The sequence below is a fragment of the Syngnathoides biaculeatus genome, chromosome 4 (assembly GCF_019802595.1).
Source record: "Syngnathoides biaculeatus isolate LvHL_M chromosome 4, ASM1980259v1, whole genome shotgun sequence".
In the NCBI taxonomy this organism is placed as follows: domain Eukaryota; kingdom Metazoa; phylum Chordata; class Actinopteri; order Syngnathiformes; family Syngnathidae; genus Syngnathoides; species Syngnathoides biaculeatus.
The window spans coordinates 22,012,970-22,033,948 of NC_084643.1; the positions used below are offsets into that span (position 1 = coordinate 22,012,970).

Genomic DNA, 20,979 nt, shown 5'->3' on the forward strand with positions numbered 1-20,979 from the left:
GTAGATGGGAAGAGAAATGGAGTAGGGGTTATTTTAAAGGAAGAGCTGGCTAAGAATGTCTTGGAGGTGAAAAGAGTATCTGAAATTTGAAATTGAGGGTATTGTATATAATTTGATTAGCGGCTATGCCCCACAAGTAGGATGTGACTTTGAGTTGAAAGACAAATTTTGGAAGGAACCAGACGAAGTTGTCCTGAGAATCCCAGACAGAGAGTTGTAATTGGTGCAGATTTCAATAGACATGTTGGCGAAGGAAACAGGGCGATGAAGAAGTGATGGGTAAGTACAGCATCCAGCAAAGGAACTTTGAGGGTCAGATGTTGGTGGACTTCACAAAAAGGATGGAATTGGAAGTGGTGAACACTTATTTTCAGAAGAGACAGAAACATAGAGTGACCTACAAGAGCAGAGGTAGGAGCACGCAGGTGAATTATATTTTGAGCAGACGATGTAATCTTAAGGAGGTTACAGATTGTAAGGTTGTGATGGGAGAGAGAGTAGCTCGACACAATAGGATGGTGGTGTGTCGGATGACTCTGGTAGCGGATAGGAAGATTAAGAAGACAAAGGTGGAGCAGAGAATCAGGTGATGGATGTTGAGGAAGGAAGAATGCTGTGCGGCGTTTCGGAAAGAGGTGAGACAGGCTGTAGATGGACAGGAAGAGCTCCCGGAAGACTAGAATACTACTGCCAAGGTACTCAGAGAGGCAGGCAGAAGAGTACTTGGGATGCCTTCTGGTAGGAAAGGGGAGAAGGAGACTTGGTGGTGGAACCCCAAAATACAAGAAGTCATCCAAGGAAAGAGATTAGCGAAGAAGAAGTGGGACCATGAGAGGACGGAGGAGAGGTGGAAGGAATACATTGAGATGCGAGATAGGGTAAAAGTAGGAGTGGCAAAGGCTAAACAAGAGGCATATGACGGCATGTACACCAGGTTGGATACGAAAGAAGGAGAAAAGGATCGCTACAGGTTGGCCAGAGAGAGGGGAAGTATGTGCAGCAAGTAAAGGTGATTAAGGATAGCGTTGGAAATATGTTGACTGGTGCCAGTAGTGTACTAAATAGATGGAAAGAATACTTTGAGAAGTTAATGAATGGAAGAGAAGGTAGAGTCGAAGAGGCAAGCGTGAATGACCAGGAAGTGGCAATGATTAGCAAGAGGGAAGTTAGAAAGGCACTGAACAGAATGAAAAATGGAAAGACAGTTGGTCCTGATGACATACCTGTGGAGGTATGGAAGCAATTTGGAGAAGTGGCTGTGGAGTTTTTGACCAACTTATTCAATAGAATACTAGCACTACAGAAGATGCCAGAAGATTCGCAGAAAAGTATGCTAGTCCCCATTATTAAGAACAAAGGCGATGTTCAGAGCTGTGGAAACTATAGAGGAATAAAAATCATGAGCCACACAATTAAGTTATGGGAAAGAGTAGTGGAGGCTAGACTCAGGACACAAGTCAGTATCTGCAAGCAACAGTATGGTTTCATGCCGAGGAAGAGTACCAAAGATGCATTATTTGCCTTGAGGATACTTGTGGAAAAGTACAGAGAAGGTCAGAATGAGCTACATTGTGTCTTTGTAGACCTAGAGAAAGCCAATGACAGAGTACCAAGAGAGGAACTGTGGTACTGCACGCGCAAGTCTGGTGTGGCGGAGAAATATGGTGGGACAGTACAGGACATTTATGAGGGCAGCAGAACACCAGTGAGGTGGGCTGTTGGGTGTGTCAGAAGAATTTAAGGTGGATTTGGGACTGCAACAGGGATCCGTGCTGAGCCCCTTCCTGCTTGCGGTAGTAATGGATAGGCTGACAGATGAGGTTGGATTGGAATCCCCTTGGACTATGATGTTCGCAGATGATATTGTGATATGCAGTGAAAGCAGGGAGAAGGTGGAGGAACAATTAGAAAGATGGAGACATGCACTGGAAAGGAGAGGAATGAAGATTAGCCGAAGTAAAACAGAATATATGTGCGTGAATGAGAGAGGTGGAGGGGGAAGAGTGAGGCCACAGGGAGAAGAGATAGCAAGGGTGGAGGACTTCAAATATTTAGGGTCAACAATCTAGAGCTATGGTGAGTGTGGTAAGAAAGTGAAGAAACGGGTCCAAGCAAGTTGGAACAGCTGGCCAAAGTTGGATGTTTTGGAGACAAGGTTTGAGAGAGCTGACATAGATGGTTTGGACATGTTCAGAGACGAGAGAGTGAGTATATTGTTAGAAGGGTGCCGAGGATGGCGCTGCCAGGCATAAGAGCGAGAGAAAGACCAAAGAAAAGGTTGTTGGATGTTGTGAGGGAGGACATGAGGACAGTGGGTGTTGAAGAAGAAGATGCACGAGATAGGGCTAGATGGAAAAAGATGACACGCTGTGGCAACCCCTAACGGGACAGGCCGAAAGGAAAAGAAGATTGAGACCCCACGAGGTGATATATCTTGCATGGGGCTCCACTCTGACTGAGATTGACTGTCATGTTTAGCTTCTTCCATTTTCTAATGATTGCTCCAAGAGTGGACCTTTTTGCACCAAACTACTTGCCAATTTCTCCATAGCCCTTTCCAGCCGTGTGGAGTTCTACAATTTTGTCTCTGGTGTCTTTGGACAGCTCTTTGGTCTTGGCCATGTTACAAGTTTGAGTCTTACTGATTGTATGGGGTGGACAGGTGTCTTCAAGCAGCTCACAACCTCACACAGGTGGATCTGGTTGAGGATTATACATGGAGTGGAGGTGGACTTTTAAAGGCGGACTAACAGGTCTTTGAGAGTCAGAATTCTATCTGATAAACAGGTGTTCAAATACTTATTTGGAGCTGTATCACACAAATTGTTAAAAAAAAAAAATCATACATTGTGATTTATGGATTTTTCTTCGATTATCTCTCTCAGAGTGGACACCTATGATAACATTTTCAGAGCCCTCCATGATTTCTAAGTGGGAGAACTTGCAATAAAGCAGGGTGTTCAAATACTTATTTTCTTCACTGTGTGTGAGTTTCCGGATGCATGTCTGGGAACACTGAGTCCCTGTAACTTATAATCATGGAATTCAGATAACATAAACCTGTGCTATATGATGGTTGTTGGTTTGTCGTCCCGCTATGTTGCAGATTTTACCCAAACAATATTTTTGTGTTATTGATTGCACTTGCTTTCTCTCGATACATTGTTTCAAACTTACAGAAAATAATTTTTTGAGGACAATATATTTTCCCCAAAACTATCACGATAAAGATGATTCAGTAACACAGTAATCCAATAATACAATGATATTATACAGGTTATTGATTCATGTACATCCTTTAAGAACAATTAACTTTCAATTCTAAAGAACATTGGCTTTACAATGTAGAACAATATATATCTTGGCTGAACAAACTAGTTAACCTCAGGCTTTTCTCGCAAAAACTGCACCGAAATAAACACACATGACACACAGTATTGCATCATGAACCTACTAAAGACGGCCAACAAATGTCTGACAAGTTTGGCAAATTTGAATTAATTAGACATTGACATTGAAAATACATTTGTTGAAGTCAACTACTATCTGAATATAGATAACTTATACCAATGTGGTGGTTTAAGATTTATAAACAGTTAACTTTCCCGTATGTGTATGAGTCATGTGTGGAACAAACTGACCTCACGGCGGACACAGCAGGTATATGGAACCCCACAGGCCAGCGGGCCGGTACCATTGCAGAAATGGTACTGGTTGACGCCCCAATCCTTATATTCATCTCCACCACAACACGAAAACTGCAGCAAACAGAGCAAAGAACAATTTAGTCAGATGGACATTTCTACACATTTGATTCAGAAAATCTAAATGTTGCAGTAAAAATCAGGTTTTCACTTAAACACAACAGATGTCTGATGAGAAATTATTTGAATGGTATAAATGGCAGATAATTAAAATCAATCAATCAATTTGGTCAGACCATTCAGAAGTCGAAGCAAATTTGTATAACCGTATACATCCCAATGTCACATGGCTGCAAACATACAGTGGGAAAGTTTACAGACACCCTTAAATTTTTCACTGTTATATTGCAACCATCTGTTAAATCATTGAGGTTCATTTATTCCTCATTAATGTACTCTCACCAGCCCATACTTAGAGAAAATAAATTATTATTAAAATAGTTGTCTATCGGTTTAAAAATAAACAAATATCACAAAGCCGTAAGTATTCAGACCCTTTGCTGTGATACTCAGATATTTAACTCGGGTTTTGTCCATTTTTTCTGGTCTTCCTTTAAATGGTTCTATACAGTCATCGGAGTCCAGCCGTGTTTGATATTCTTTGGACTGAAAAAAAAAAAAAAAAAAAAAAAAAGTATGTTGTTCCTATGAGCAGAGTGGCCTCCATAATCCTTAAATGGAAGACTTTGGGGACAGTCAGAAGGAAAGATGAATGTGGCCAAGTACAGGGATATCATGGATTAAAACCTTCTACAGAGTGCTGAGGATCCCAGACTGGGAAGAACCTTCAAACAAGACAGTGACCCCAAGCACACAGATAAAATAGTGAAGCAGTGATTTCAGAACATCTCCGTGACTGTTCTTGAATGGGCCAGCCAAAGCAATTGAGCATCTCTGGAAAGAACTGAAAATAGCCACCCCCCAATATTCACCACCCCACCTGACAGAACTGAGGTGCATCTGCAAAAAGTTATGGCAGAGGATCCCCAAATCTAGGTATAAATAACTTGTTTCATCCCCCCAAAAAAACTCATGGCTGTATTAGCTCAAAAGGTTGCTTCTACTAAATACTGAACAAAGGGTCTGAATACTTATGGCTGTGTGATATTTAAAATTTTCAGTTCTAATAAATCTGAAAGAAAAAAAATGAACAAATTATTTCAGCAAATGGCTTGCCATAAAAAAAAAAAAAAAAGGAAGTGGGTCTGAATACTTTCCATACCCACTGTAAATGGCACGACGGCTACTGCAATGTTTATTGCTTCAATACTAAATGCATCGTGACTGGGCAGCAGAAAAAAAGAAAACCTGAAAATCTAAAGTATGTAAAATGGTTTTATTTGAGCTATTAATTTCGCAGGCATGCACATGCTCTGCCATGACTAATCAATTTTTTTATGCTATAAACTGAAATGCAAAACCTATAATCTTTGTTGCTAAATGGCATGACCTGTTATGACTGTATTAGGGTTTTATTTAAAATAATACAAAAAGGTTTTCAAGCAACCCAAAAAAAAGTTGCTTCTCTAATAAGTAGGGGTGCTTTTCATCATACAGTACATTCAGTAAGGCTATTTTAGTAAAATGCATTGAAAAATTGACGTTCAAAATGCATTTAGAATGTGATAACTCATAATAAATCGATCCCACATTCATCACTACAGTATTATTGTAATAATGCATTTAATGTATGGTGCCCATGTCGTTCAATGCAATTTCCCACAATAAAAAGTACAATATAACTAAGAATTACAAAATGAGCAGTAATTATAATTGCATCAAAGTAGTCTAAAGCCCAAGAATAAAACAAGATAAAAGTAGATAAATTCAAAGCAGTTATAAAGAATATCTGTTTAAAAAGATAACTTGACTAATAAGGTGAATTATTTGATAATGTGTCATCAAAAGTAGCAGGCATTCAAACTGTTTTTCTCTCTCTGGCAATCCAGTCATTAAATTCTTGATCAGAGAACCTATTATTTTTCTGCCTTGTGCCATGTTGGGACACTCGCTCCCACCCTACTGGTCCAATCAGTGTTAGTACGAGTAAAGTAAGTTTCTTTCGGCTTGTCCCTTTCGGGGTCGCCACAGCGTGTCATCTCAGATGAACGCACATATGTTTGGCACAATTTTTACGAGTAATATATATAAAATGTTCTATTTATATTTATTTTACTTTATTTATTTTGCTGACCGCACGATTCATCACTTAAACTGCTCCCTTTGCACAACTGACATTGTTAACACGCTTATCTATATAGATTTCACATGTTGCACGTCTTCTAAGGAATAGTTTCGAGAAACAGAAATGTCTCTTGTTCTTTGTTCTTGTTGCTACGTTGTTCTGTTTTCTGTTCTGTATGTCTTACCAGGGTAGCACAGATTGCTGGAGAAAAATTCCTTGTGTGTTCTACACACTTGGCCTTTAAAGCTGATTCTGATCCTGATTCTTTTATACTGTGAATCCATATTCCATATTCATATTATAAATACCTTTTCTTGCACGTAATCCAATATGTTTTTGAAGTCCAGGTCATCGTAGTAGTGTTTGATTCCCTCTCGTATACTGCTTTGAAACAAGGAAGACGTCTGGAACGAATCACACCGTAAAAAGTACAGTGAATAATGACATAGTTGCAAACAAACCCATCATGATCTCATTTTGATGAGAGGTGGTAATCACACTCGTTTCCCCCTGGTTACCTTCTTCTCGAAGATGAGCGCTATAATGAGGGCAATAGCCTGAAGAAGCAGCAAGACACAAAGTACGCAGAGGAACTATGGAGAGACAGAATAAACAATATCATTTTGAACATCACTTGGCTTTTGGACACCCAACACACTCACTTGCCGCATGGTACATCTGCGCAATCTAATGGACCCAATACAAGAACAGCATTTTTTTTTAAATTGCCTTTTAAAGACAATCATGCTCAATTGACTACCATTGTCAGATATACATAAACAATATTTTCATAATCGTGGTTGTAATTTGCAGTGGTGCAGAAGTGCCTTTGCATTGTAAAGAGTTGGCTGAGGAAACTAAAATTGGAACAGTAAGACTTTTGATATTGCTCTCGTATCAGACATCAATGAGGGTTCACTGTTGGGCAAATCTACAATTGGTTCTTTCTAATAAAATGCTAGATTTTGACATTTATGATTTTAGATTTGTGGTAATGTAGTCATGACATTCATGCACATGTTGAGTGGCTCAAAAAGAGAGACACTCTCTTAATATTCTTACCATGTGCAGCAGGGTTTTGTTGTCCCTGAGGGAGCCAACCATGCCCACAAGTGAGACTGTGAACATCACCAGCCCCAGCAGGATTAGCACCACTGCAGGAGCGAGGAAGAGACCCTCCAGGGTTCGATTTTTCTGCCTTTCTACCTCAGCATACACCCCCACGCAGAGCACACAGAGACCCACCAGCTGGAGGAAAAAAAAATGTTTTATTTTTTCCCCCTCCCACATCATTTCAAAGAATCACAATGTACTGCCAGGATTGCAGTGAGAATTTTCTCAATGCTTGAAAAGTATTACAAAAGATGCTATCTCAGAAACAATGGATCTCTGTACAATAGTGATGTGCCTCTGTATTGTTCATTCTCTCTTTGTACTTTTATTAAGAAATGCGTTAGTTTAAAATTTTAAAAATACATGCGTAGTTTTTTGTCAAAAACGATAAATGCACAAGGGCACTTTTTCTGTTGATGTTAAACCATTCAAACAAAAAAAATTAAACTGGAAAGTAGGGCTTGACGATTACGGACCAAATGACATTCACTGTTATTTTGGTCAATATTGCAACTATGATGAATAATTATTTCCTTTTTAAAATAAAATTTAAAAAAAATTATGGTAAAATAAAATGTAACGAAGACATTTCAGTTTTACCAAGGGATAAAGAAATGTGCTATTACAGAAGGTAATCACAAGGTGCAACTCAAAAGGACGCAAATACAGTTTGTACAAAAATTACAGTAAACCATTAAATTTGTCTTGAAGCGCTGCATTTTAATGTAAAAATCACCATAAATATAGGGAATTGTCAACTCTAATGTTCTGCTCATCAAAGGTCAGGCATGGTCACAAAATGCAAAGAACTCAATAGTTGTAAATTCCCTTATTTACTCCTGTCCCCCTCCTTGAGCCATCACCTTATCACGACATCATCATTATTATGGTGGAGGGGTTCGTCTATCCCAATGATCCTAAGAACTAAATTGTCTCGGGCTTCACCCCCCTGGTCGGGTCAACCACAGCAAAAAGGTCATAGGTGAGGGACGAGACAAAGCATGGCTTAATAAATAAAAACGCCACCGTTTCACCACATTGCACCATTTCTCATTGATATAAAAGCATATGCCAACGCCTTTCGATTTCTGTGCTAGCTCTGCGATGCGGTCCACCTGATACAAATGAAAGCCAGGTATCATCAAGGCGCTGTCAGAGATGCGTCCACAAAGCCAAGTCTCTGTGAACCACAGGGCAGCAGAACCTCCAAAGACTTTGCAGGTCTTGATCAGAAGCTGAGGTTCATCCATTTTGTTGGCTAGGGAGTGTAGACTCATGAGATGAATTAACGGAAGCAATAGTCAGTGTCCCCTCTTCCGCAATTGACTTGTGTACCGGCTCGCGCCGCCTTCAACGCGACACTTTGTAGAGAGCACCGACGAGTAACTCCATAAAAGGATTGTCAGGGAAAATAACTCCAGAGATGTCTCTCTAATTGTTGCCATGTCATTTCTTGCACTGAGGCGACCGAAAAACACAAAACGTAAATAGTACCACAGAGTACGTACCAAAGGCGGCCACACTGGTTGGCGGCATGTTGTTATATATGTCATATATTTATGTATACATTGAGAGTGTATGTATCACCATACTTATATTCTTGTTCTAAAGACCTCCGTAATTCTCTATCAGTGCCACCACATTCCATTTGTATCACGGGGTTGACGATCCTTGTCCTATGTCCTATATCTTGTCCTGTTCTTCCTTCACTGGGTGTACCACTGCAGTTGCACGTAACATCCATATTTGTTTTTGTTGTACATATGAAATGTTTTTCAATCATCCTTCTGTTTACAGTTTGGCACTTTGTCTTTTTTTTTATAGGTTACAACTCCAGATTTCAGCATTCATTTATGAAATGGGAAAGTGTTTTAATTTTCCCCTATACCCACGCCTCTAGAGCCGCATGAGGCTCTTTAGCATCCCCCTAGTGGCTGCCTGGAGCTTTTTCAAAAATGTTTGAAAATGGAAAAAGATGGGGGAGAGAAATATATTTTTGGTTTCAATATGGTTTCTGTAGGAGGACAAACATGACACATTCTTAACGTTTTCCAACGCTGTAAGAATGTGTAGAATAAATAGAAAATGTCAAAATATCTGTCAACAAACATTTGCGTCACAGCCTGCGACACACGTTTCTATCAATAGGGCGGGATGCTCGTCAGGTGGCTGCTGTAAACAAATCGGCAGCTGTGTGATGGGCCATGGATCCCAAGGGGGAAAAGAGAATAATAACTGAGGAGAACAGCTGATTCAACGTTTCTTGGACCAAATAATTTCCATTCGATGCCAATGCAGAAGGATTGCCTGAATGTTTGGATTGCCTCAATGTTTGCTTGGTAGCGAGAAGTTGGCAAATAACAAAAAAAAGAGTCATGTGGAAAGAGAGAGAAAAATTTGATTGTATTATTACATTGCATTCCATATGCATTACATCTGGAGAAATTCGAGGAGCGCAAAAATAAATTTTAGAAGTAGATTGTATCTTCAAACTCCACTACTGCTGCAAGTTTTTTTGCAACCAGGGAGATAATAAAACATGGAAAACCATTCACAGATGGAAGGAGCTGACCACTGATGTCTGAAAACAGAAGTTGCATTAAACGGTTAAGAACACAATCCTGTCATAGGCATATATTCAGTAACAAAGTAGCTGTTTTCAAAAGGCTGCTGTTTTATTGTTATCAATGCAGGCTGTGTTTTATTGCACTATGTTTAGTGCCCAGATAAGGGGCACATTATGCACGTTCCATTTTATTGTTGTTTTTTCGAATCCTCACATTAAAAATGACATCAATTTGATTTCTTCAATTTCATCAAAGAAATGAAACTCAATTCATTCATTTCGTAATTAAGTTAAACCTGATAGGACAGACACGTGGTACGTCGTTCTCTACAGAATGCACTGCAGGGAAAACGAACATTTAATCATGAATGCTCATTATGAATTTGGAGCCAACTTCGTCATTTTGATAGTAGGCTAATATAGCTAATATAGACACATACAGAATGTGTTGCCTTCATTATACGGCTTATATTTTTTGCGGCTTCTGACAGATTTGTTTTTTTTGGTCCAATATGGCTCTTTCAACATTTTGGGTTGCTGACCCCTGCCCTATACCCATGTATAATGTGCACCATTGACTTTTGAGGGAGGGGGAGGAATCAGACTGACACTGGTATTGGCCAAATGTTAAATGTTGGTTAGCTATAGGGGACATAAAAACATTTTTTAGTATAATAAAAACTGTTCTTGTGTCTTAAGATACTTGTGACATGTATTAGTCAAAATAAAACAGCAATTAAGAATTACAGCACAATCGTCTTTTTGATCAACCTGTATCGAGTGGCAAATGAGCCACTGGTCACAACTGTGCCAAGGCAATTATGGCTTAATGTTAGGAATGAATACAAGTGGATGACCTATTTTTAACTGTGATACTTAATTTTACTTTGAGGAATTTTATCTGTGCTGAGTGCAAGACTACCACGAAGAATATAAGTATTTGAACACCCCGCTATATTACAAGTTCTCCCACTTAGAATACTTGGAGGGGTCTGAAATTTTCATCGTGGGTGCATGTCCACTGTGAGAGAGATCATCTAAAAAGAAAAATCCAGATATCACAATGTATGATTTATTTGTGTGATATGGCTGCAAATCATTATTTGAACACCTGTTTATCAGCTAGAATTGTGACTCTCAAAGACCTGTTAGTCCGCCTTTAAAAGTCCACCTCCACTCCATGTATAATCCTCAATCAGATCCACCTGTTAATATTTAGTAGAGTAGCCTTTTGTTCGCAATTACAGAGGTAAAATGTTTCCTGTAGTTGTTCACCAGGTTTGCACACACTGCAGGAGGGATATTGGCCCACTCCTCCACACACATCTTCTCGAGATCAGACAGGTTTCTGGGCTGTCGCTGAGAAACACGGAGTTTCAGCTCCTTCCAAAGATTTTCTATTGGGTTTAGGTCTGGAGATTGGCTAGGCCACACCAGAACCTTGATATGCTTCTTACGGAGCCACTCCTTGGTTTTCCTGGCTGTGTGCTTCAAGTCATTGTCATGTTGAAAGACCCAGCCACGACCCATCTTCAATGCTCTGACTGAGGGAAAGAGGTTGTTCACCAAAATCTCACAATACATGGCCACGGTCATCCTCTCCTTAATACAGTACAGTCGCCCTGTAGCATGTGCAGAAAAACACCCCCAAAGCATGATGTTACCAGCCTCATGCTTCACAGTAGGGATGGTGTTCTTGGGATGGAACTCATCATTCGTCTTCCTCCAAACACGGTTCGTAGAATTATGACCAAAAAGTTCCATTCTGGTCTCATCTGACCACAAAACGTTCTCCCATGACTACTCTGTATCATCCAAATGGTCATTGGCAAACTTAAGACGGGCCTTGGAATGTACTGGTTGAAGCAGGGGAACCTTCCGTGACATGCATGATTTCAAACCAAAATGTCTTGTGTATTACCAACAGTCACCTTGGAAACGGTGCTCCCAGCTCTTTTCAGGTCATTGACCAAATCCTGTCGTGTAGTCCTGGGCTGATTCATCACCTTTCTAAGGATCATTGAGATGCCACGAGGTGATATCTTGCATGGGGCATCACTCTGATTGAGATTGACCGTCATGTTTAGCTTCCATTTTCTAATGTTTGCTCCAACAGTGGACCTTTTTTCACCAAGCTGCTTGGCAATTTTTCCGGAGCCCTTTCCAGCTGTGTGGAGTTCTACAATTTTGTGTCTTGTGTCTTTGGCCAGCTCTTTCGTCTTGGCCATGTTACAAGTTTGGGTCTTACTGATTGTATGGGGTGGACAGGTGTATTTATGCAACTAACAACCTCACATAGGTGCATCTGATTCAGGATAATACATGGAGTGGTGGTGGACTTTTAAAGGCGGACTAACAAGTCTTTGAGGGTCAGAATTCTAGCTAATAGACAGGTGTTCAAATACTTATTTTCAGCTGTATCACACAAATAAATTGTTAAAGAAATCATACATTGTGATTTCTGGATTTTTCTTTTTAGATTATCTCTCTCACAGTAGCTATGCACCAACGATGAAAATTTCAGACCCCTCCATGATTTCTAACTGGGAGAACTTGCAATATAGCAGGGTGTTCAAATACTCGTTTTCTTCACTGTATAAGCCACTTTGGTGAGTCCTGCCTAAAAGGGGATAGGCGGATAAAAGCCGTGGTTTGTAAATGCATCTGCTGTAATTTCACTTGTGGAGCGCACACTTCATTGACAAACTGTGGTATTAGCTGACGTTCACACTGTAGGTCTTAATGCCCTGAGCATCCAGACTACACTTCCATCAGATACCTATCCAGTCTATATCCACACATGAAAGAGGCCAGGGCCAGACATGGGGGGGGGAAAAACCAAAAACGGAATTGTACCCATTTACATTAACCTAAAAAAACTGATAAAGCGAATTTACCTGCCGTTTGGAAAAAAGCTTTGGACGTTTGTGTGTGGACACACAACCTATGGAAAAACCCCCAGATATGCATATTGTTGAATTGCCCCCCCCCCCATTGTCAAGACAAACAATTATTATTAATAATTATAATTAATAGAAAAAGCAGTATTTTCATTTTATGCCCCATATTAGTTGTCATTAGACTACAGTGTAAATGTCCCTGCAAGCCCAATTCCATTCGATTAATTTGCCAAGAATGAACCCTAACCCGGGAAGTGTCATCTTGCTAAACTATTCTAACTACAGTATTGTCTATGAGTCTGAAATGTTAGCGCGTACGGCAGTGGTAGAAAAAGCACCCATGGGCCACTGTCATTTTGTGTCGACAGAACAACAATGACTCTTCTTGCTTTTAATAAGGGGGTCCAACGCCCTGCACCACCATTAGCCGGTGAGCGCTGTGCGAAGCTACAGTACCAAAGTCCACCAACATCAGCTTTAAGTATTCTTAATACTGTAGATAAAATCATACAATAAAAATATTTAAACTTGTTTCAAACGACCTGTGGGTACCATTGATCATATTTGTCTCGAAAGGTCATAGGTTAGCAGATTGCTAGGATCCACGATACCAAATCCCGTTAGCAAACGTAGCATTTTAAATTGACATTCATCAAGATTATATATACACAAACTATATGCATTATGTAGACTCGTAATAGAGTTTCTATAAAGATATTATGTGCTGTTCAAGACATGGCCTTTAATTGCGATTATATCATTTTTTATCTCCCATATCACTGTATACCTGCCTCGCTGCAGTTTTGAATTTTCGAACAGACATACAATGTAGAATTGTTGTAAAATTAGAGGCATTAATATTTATTGGTCTAAGCCGAATAATATAGTGACCCACCCTGATTGTTTATATACCCAAATGCGTGTCTTGAAAGAATAATTATGCTTGTAACGACTAGTTCAAATTCAAATACAGTATTTTACTTTCAAGTCTGGGTGTGTCTTCGTGTGGCTCGCGTTTCGCAATTGAAACACACTTCATCGTCACTGCTTGTTGGAATTGAATGAAAGTACATAGAACTTACCGAAAACAGCATAGAATAGACGTTGAGGGTAAATTTGATGAAGTAATAGAAGTGGTTGCTTTTCCTCAATTCCGAATAGGGAGGCATGGCCGCTCGCTTGTGTTGTTGAAGCTAGCTAGGCAGCTCGCCAACAACCCTCCTGTTAGTTCCCTTCAATGTTAAAGTACTGATAAGGGAGGGAAAAGACGTCTTAAAAATTACATCATTAACAACATGTTGAAGGGAGTGAACGTTTCTTTTCTTTTTTCAAAAGGAATCTGATCTCATTTCGCACACGGTTGGAACAAAACCACTTCCGCGCAACCGGCTGGGATACGCTTTGTTTTGACTACAACCTTAAAGGGCAAGTGCACTTGAAAACGGCACTGTGGAATAATTGTATTCGGCGAACCATTATTAACGATATTTAAGGGTTGCAGTCCATGCATATTAATGATACACGTTTGTATAGACATCGATCCATCAATTTTATGAGCCGCTTACCCTCACAAGGGTCACGTTACTGCTTGCGTGGGTTTTCTCCGGGCACTCCGGTTTCCTCCCACATCCCAAATATATGTAGTAATTGGAGAGTCTAAATTGCCCTAAGGTTTGAGAGTTCGAATGTTGTCTCTATGTGCCGTGCGATTGACGTGCAACCAGTTCAGGGTGTACCCCACCTCCTGCCTGATGATAGCTGGGATAGCCTCCCGCACTCCCCGACCCTTGTGAGGATAAGTGGTTCCAAAAATGGTTGGATGGATATATTAAATATTAGGAAGGAACCAGAAGAAAGAACGAAAGACACATTGAACTCCCACATACATTTAAACATGAATTTTCAGTGAATTGAAAAAAAAGGCTGCAGAAAAAGACAAAATCTATGCAATAATTTTTTAATGTATGAAAATAGGTTAATGTAAAGAGAAAAAAAAGATCACTCATATTACAGGAAATGCATTATTCCTCCTCACGCTCTATGTAAAACTAATCCCTAGCTCTTGCTTCAGGTTGCACCAGTTGTTGCCGCCACTCATTGGATATACAGTATTTGGCATCCTCCTCATGAGTGACGTGTTTACATAAGGATTTACACAGTCACAAAGCTGGCCATGTGTCAGGTTCACACCCAAGTAATTGTTAGAGTCTGGTATGTTTTCTTTGAAGATGTCTTTTCTCGTGAGGCAATTGCGTTTCCTATTTAATTCACAATTATCATTGTAGGTCAGTGTGGCATTATTTCAAATTTAAAGTGATGTAATTTTGTCACTGACAGACTTGTGTATGTCGCTGTACAATGTGCCACGAATTAGATTAAATCAGTTTTGGTTTCGATATGTGGCCTACGACTGACTGACGACCAGTTCAGGGTGTAGTCCACCTTTCGCCCAAAGTTAGCTGGGATAGGCTCCACCATTCTCACGACCTTTGTGAGGATAAGCGGCTTGGAAAATGGATGGAAATATTAAATCAATTGCAGCAGCATTGTGTGTTAGTGGTTAACATGTTAGCCTCAACGTTTTGAGGTTCCTGTAATGAGTTTGCACGGTCACCTAATACATGTCCACGTTTTCTTTGGGTATTCACTCCTACATTCCAAAACCAAGCATGTTAAGTTCAAAGAACATTATGAATGGTTGTTTATTATCGAAGATGCAATTAGCTAGGATATGCTTTACTGTTACTGAACCATAACCTAATGTAAACAGAAAAATGCTGTAGAAAAAGAATAGATCAATGAACCAATTGCCATAGGATCCAATTAACCTGTTTATGAAGGTTTGACTATGAAATGATGATCCTATTTAAAAGAAAAAAAACAATTTCTATGCTGGAGGGGTGAATTTTAGGCCTTGTTCAATTGAACTTGTACAGTATATGCTCCCTTTTGTTGGGTCATCAGGATGCATGGTGTCAGCGCATGATGATACACAGCCATTCCGTATATCTTCATGTCTCCTTATGAAACCAATCCAATGGATAATGTTTTAATTGTATTGTAAAGAACATTCTGAATGGCAAAGAATGTTCCACAGCTTAATTGGGACAAACTGAAGTTTCAATCATTGGTCCTCAAGTCCAGAGAGAGAAATATTTAACTCAACTCATTTCTGGCAAAACTCTATAAGAATGCTGAAATGCTGAATGAATTCATGTGGATCAATGGTGAATCATATGGAGTGATGTCCAACCATCCATCCATCCATCCATCCATCCATCCATCCATCCATCCATCCATCCATCCATCCATCCATCCATCCATCCATCCATCCATCCATCCATCCATTTTCTTTGCCACTTATCCTCACAGTGGTCGTGGGAGTACTGGAGCGAGCCTTCACCAGGTGTAAACGGGCAGGAGGCAGGGTACACCCTGAACTGGTTGCCAGCCAATCGACGGGCACATCGAGACAAACACCCGCAATCACAATTACACCTAGGGGCAATTTAGACTGTCCAATTATTGCTGCATGTTTTTGGGATGTGAGAGGAAACCCGAGTGGCCGGAGAAAACCCATGCAGGCACGGGGAGAACATGCAAACTTCACACAGGCACGTCTGGGTTTGAACCCAGGACTCAAGAACTGTGAGGCCAATGGTTTCCAGTTGATCCACCGTGCCACCTGTAATATGAATCATTCTCACTTATTAGCATCGTGATTAATCTCAGAAAAGGAGTGATATCTGTCCCATTTCTGTACATTCTGAGGGTTGTTTCGAAGTTCAGTAAATTTTATTTAGCACATTATTCGGATGATTATTATTATTATCATCCATCTGTTTTCTCTTCTTATCCGTGTTTGTTTTACCTGATCCCCCTCATCCGCTTGCAGCTCCATGGCTGCACTTTTCTCCACAGTTCCATTAATCTCAGCCAAGAGCCTAAATGGACTTAGCACATAGAGCAGATGCTGTTATTGCAACCATCAGCGCAGTGAGGTACCAAACATAAAAGTTCTGACATTTTCTTTTTTCATGTTTGGGTCCTCATAATGACCTCTGCCATGACTTTTACATTTCAAATGTCATAGTGGTGCTTTCCCGCTGTACACATTCTTCTTGTCCATGACAAGGGTCGTATTTAGTCATTTGTGAGCCCAAGGCAACCTGAGTTTTGGTGCTGACAAAATTTATGTACTGCTAATATTTTTAATATTAATGTTTATCAAGAGTCACTGATGATGTAGTGGTACACATGTCCGACTTTGGTGTGGGCAGCATGGGATCGATTTCCGCTCAGTGATGCTGCCGATATCTGCCCTGTGACTGGCAGGCGACCAGTTCAGGGTGTACTCTGCCTTTTGCCCAAAGCTAGGTGGGATAGGCTCCAGCTCTCCAGTGAACCTTATGAGGATAAGCGGCTTGAATAAAAGATGGATGAAAGGATGTTTATACATAGGTGTCACTGGGGTTCAAATCCTTGCCCCGCCTCTGTGGAGTTTCTTTTCTCCCTGTACCTTTGTGTTTTTTGTTCTCCAGGTACTCCGGTTTCCTCCCACATTCCAAAAACATGCGTGGTAGGTTGATTGAAGACTCTAAATTGCCCATAAGTGTGAATGTGAGTGCGAATGGTTGTTTATTTACATATGCGGTGCAATTGGCTGGAGGCCACATCAGCGTGTACACCACCGGAAGATAGCTCTGATAGGCTCCAACATGCTTGCGACCCTGGTGAGGATAAGTGGTACAAAAAAAATGATGGATGGATGTTCATCAATAACTAAAAACTGTGACTTTGGGAGAACTTTCAGAGCTATTAAAATTTCTTGGAATCCGTCCTGAGGATGAGTACCTAATCCATAAATTATCTCATCTCAACACTTTTACTGTAATTGATGAGATAATTAATCTTCATTTGATTCATTTGAAAATTTTCACTGCTTTAGCACATCTTTGTCATGAAAAGTCTCAGTCACTCGTGCCACAGTCATCATTACTGCATCTTCCTCAGCTGATATTGATAGCAGTGGTACTGGTACTGGCAAGAGTGTCTGGCACTTGTTGTTGTTGGTTACACACACTCAGTGTCACCTGTGCAAAAGGTTGTAACCTTGGTTCATTTTGATTAATTTAAAAAAAAAGTTTGTTTTACCCTATTTCTAAATTAAGTCTACACATGCACGATAGTACTGTAATCCATTTTGTATGAGAAGGAAGGGAGAGGTAGGCCAAACCATACTGATAAATCCTGATAGCATTCTGATGTGTTTTTAAGACAGTGAACTAGGACTAAAACAATAATAATTGGTTTGAATATCATACATCTTGATTCATCAGTTAGGTTTTTGAGACACTAGGCCCTAGGGGGGGCCAAACTACAGCCGGTGGGCCACATACCGAGCAACTTCCATCCAAGAAGCAAGCATGAACACAAGTTATTTACTGGCATTCAAACTAGCAAAAGCCAGTAAGCCTTTCTCCGAAGGAGAGTTTTTTAAAGAGTGCATGGTAGAGACAGAAAGTATTTTATGTCCTGAGAGCAAGAACAGATTCGAAAAAATTAGCTTATCACGCAGGTCAGTGACTCGCTGTATTGAAGTAATTGACGAACACTTAACTAGCAAGCTAAACAAAAAAGCAGAGTCATTTACATTATATTCTTTGGCACTTGACGAAAGCCATGATATAAAGGACACCGCTCAACTTTTAATTTTTATCAGAGGGATTAATGAGAATTTCGAGATACGGAGGTGTTTCTGGATATGGAATCCCTGAAAGGGAAAAAAACGTGGAGAGGATTTATTTAACAGCGTTTCAGTGGTCATGCAGAAGCACAAGTTACCGTGGAGTACGCTCGCCAATGTTACCACAGATGGATCACCAAATCTGACAGGAAAAAACGTTGGGATGCTCAAGAGAATTCAGGACAGGGTGAAAGAGGACAACCTTGAGCGGGAGGTAATTTTCCTGCACTACATAATTCACCAAGAAGCACTGTGTAAATCCGTGTTGCACCTTGACCACGTAGTGAAGCCGGCTGTGAAACTCGCTAACTTTATTCGAGCAAGGGGACTTCACCATCGTCATTTTATTCATTTTCTTGAAGAAACTGATGCTGATCACATGGACTTACTTTACCATTCTAATGTCTGCTGGTTACGTTTGGGAAAAGTATGTCAACGTGTGTGGGAGCTCAAACAGGATATTATTTCATTTTTGGAGCTACTTGAGAATACGGACAATTTTCCTGTGCTGAATGACACAGATTGGCTTTGTGATTTACCTTTTACTGTGGACATACTGAAACACATGAACGAGCTGAATGTGAAGCTACAAGGGAAACACCAGTTTGTTCATGAAATGCAAGCAAACGCCTTTAAAACCAAGTTGGTTTTATTTTCGAAGCAAATGTCACACAAGTCATTTGCTCCTTTCCCCACACTGGCTATGTTAAAAGAGGCCCCGTGACATGTGAAAAAATATAGGAAAACACTGGATGACCTGCATGAGGAATTCTGCCGTCGGTTTTGTGATTTTGGAAAAATTGACGGGGCTCTTCAGCTGGTGTCTTGTCCCTTCTCACACGACCCGGAAACGGCGCCACAGGAGTTGCAGTTGGAACTGATTGATCTCCAATGTGACATGGTGTTAAAGGACAAGTTCAACTCCCTGAAACTGGATGAGTTTTATGCTTCATTAAGTGCAGCCAAATTTCCAAAAATTCAGAAGATGCCACAGAGGATGCTGGTGTTATTTGGCTCTACATATGCGTGTGAACTGACTTTTAGTGTGATGAACACCATCAAAGCACCCCACAGATCCCAGATGTGTGATGAACACCTCAGATCTGTTCTGAGAATTGTCAGAACAGAAATACCACCAGACTTCGATGCACTGGCTAAAATGGGTGATTAACAAAACTGTTCTCATTAAAAAGTATGTTAATTCTTTGATGGTTTTTTTTTCTGTTTTCTTGTTTTATATATACTGTTAACAAATGCAGTTTTTTATATGTATTGTAGCTTGTGCTGACCCGGCCTGCCTGTCAAATTTTAAAAGTCAATATGGTCCCCAAGCCAAAAAATTTGTCCATACCTGCACTCGGGGTTCCTTGAAAATATTAGCACCCAAGCCAATCTGTGTTTACCAAAGTCTGCTCCTGTCCATCGCCAGAACTACAGTTAAGACAATGTCCAACCCAAATGGCTAATGTAAGAGGATATTGTCTCAAATGCTCAAATACCAAACAAATCCCATTAAGATGCAAATCTTAAAACCCACTTCCTTGTGAGACAGCAGGCAATTATCCCTCTGCTGCAAATCAGAATCCACTTTATTGGCCAAGTATGTTGCAAGACACACAATGAATTTGTCTCTGGTAGGTGGTCAACAAACAACCACTGTGATTAAATCAAATTCAGGACAGAAGGAACATGAATTTGGAGTTCCATTGCGCAATGAAAGTGTACCACTACTGTGGTAATACTGATAATATGGCACTTGGGCAAATTATGCAGAAACCTCCAGTGATTGTAAGCAGTTTGTCTATTATTGCAACAATCTGGTGCAGTGACAATTGTGCCATATGCCATCTCTCACCACTATAGCGATTTCTCAAAAACAAGTGGGCAGTCGAAGTCAATAACCGTAAGCAAAAAGTCCTGTGTGAGGTGTGTGTGTATGAATAATCTAGATGTGTCCTGACAGAGATGTACAACATTGGCAGCACCTTACTATGAAATTATAAGTTAATGATTTAGAAAGTAAATGAAAGAGGGAATAAGTTGTTGGAATGACTGCCGGTTTTCGATTTCATTGTTCGATAAGGCTTGAGAAAAGCAGCTGGAATAGGTGGTGACCAGGGTGTGGAGGATGTGGAGTGTCCAAGAGGATTTGGAAGCCGAGACTGTCCATTGATTGTGTCTGATTTTGTCCTTTCTTGTTCCGGCATCAAACCAGACTTGGATGATAAACAGAACTGGTTCGATTACTGCTGTGTAGAATTGCCTCAATAGCCCCTGTGCCAGGCTGTGTTTCCTCAGAAACCATAGGAAGTGCATCTTCTGCTGGGGTTTTCTGAGGATGGAGTTGATGTTGGTCTTCAACTTCAGGTCCTTAGAGACTCTAATTCATATGAACTGGAAGGTCTCAACAGTTGACACAGGGCAGTTGGACACCTTCAGTGGAACCTGTGGCGAAGGATGTGGTTGTGTTGACCGCACCAAAGTTACAGCCCTTCCACAGCCACTCAACCTTGAGCTGGAGAAGCTCAGAGGAGAAGAGTTGGGGGATGATTGTGTTTAGCGTAGAGCTGAAGTTCACGAACATCATCCTTGCATTGGTCTCTGTGCTTTTGTGGTGTTCCAGGATCAAGTGGAGTCCCATTTTGAATGCATCCTTCACAGACCTGTTTGTTTGATAGGCAAACTGCAGCGTGTCTACCATGAATCCTGTGATTCTCTTGAAGTGGACCAGCATGAGGTGTTCAAAGGATTTCATGATCACAGAT

The 20,979-nt window shown here is 40.4% G+C and overlaps 1 protein-coding gene across 2 annotated transcripts in view; it reads right to left on the reverse strand.

Moving 5' to 3' along the window:
• Positions 1 to 19,255, reverse strand: part of zgc:110329 (uncharacterized protein LOC550500 homolog) — a 31,316-nt gene extending 12,061 nt beyond the window's left edge. The window contains exons 1-5 of one of the 2 annotated variants that reach the window (XM_061818215.1): positions 18,972 to 19,255; positions 6,952 to 7,137; positions 6,408 to 6,482; positions 6,198 to 6,293; positions 3,642 to 3,758 (exon numbers count right to left, since the gene is read on the reverse strand). In XM_061818215.1, coding sequence (XP_061674199.1) covers positions 3,642 to 3,758; positions 6,198 to 6,293; positions 6,408 to 6,482; positions 6,952 to 7,137; positions 18,972 to 18,977 — 480 coding nt within the window. In that variant the 5' untranslated portion in view covers positions 18,978 to 19,255. Of the gene's footprint in view, positions 1 to 3,641; positions 3,759 to 6,197; positions 6,294 to 6,407; positions 6,483 to 6,951; positions 7,138 to 13,550; positions 13,899 to 18,971 lie in introns of those variants that run through there. The other variant, XM_061818214.1, reaches the window with a different exon arrangement.
• Positions 19,256 to 20,979: the final 1,724 nt, after the last annotated feature.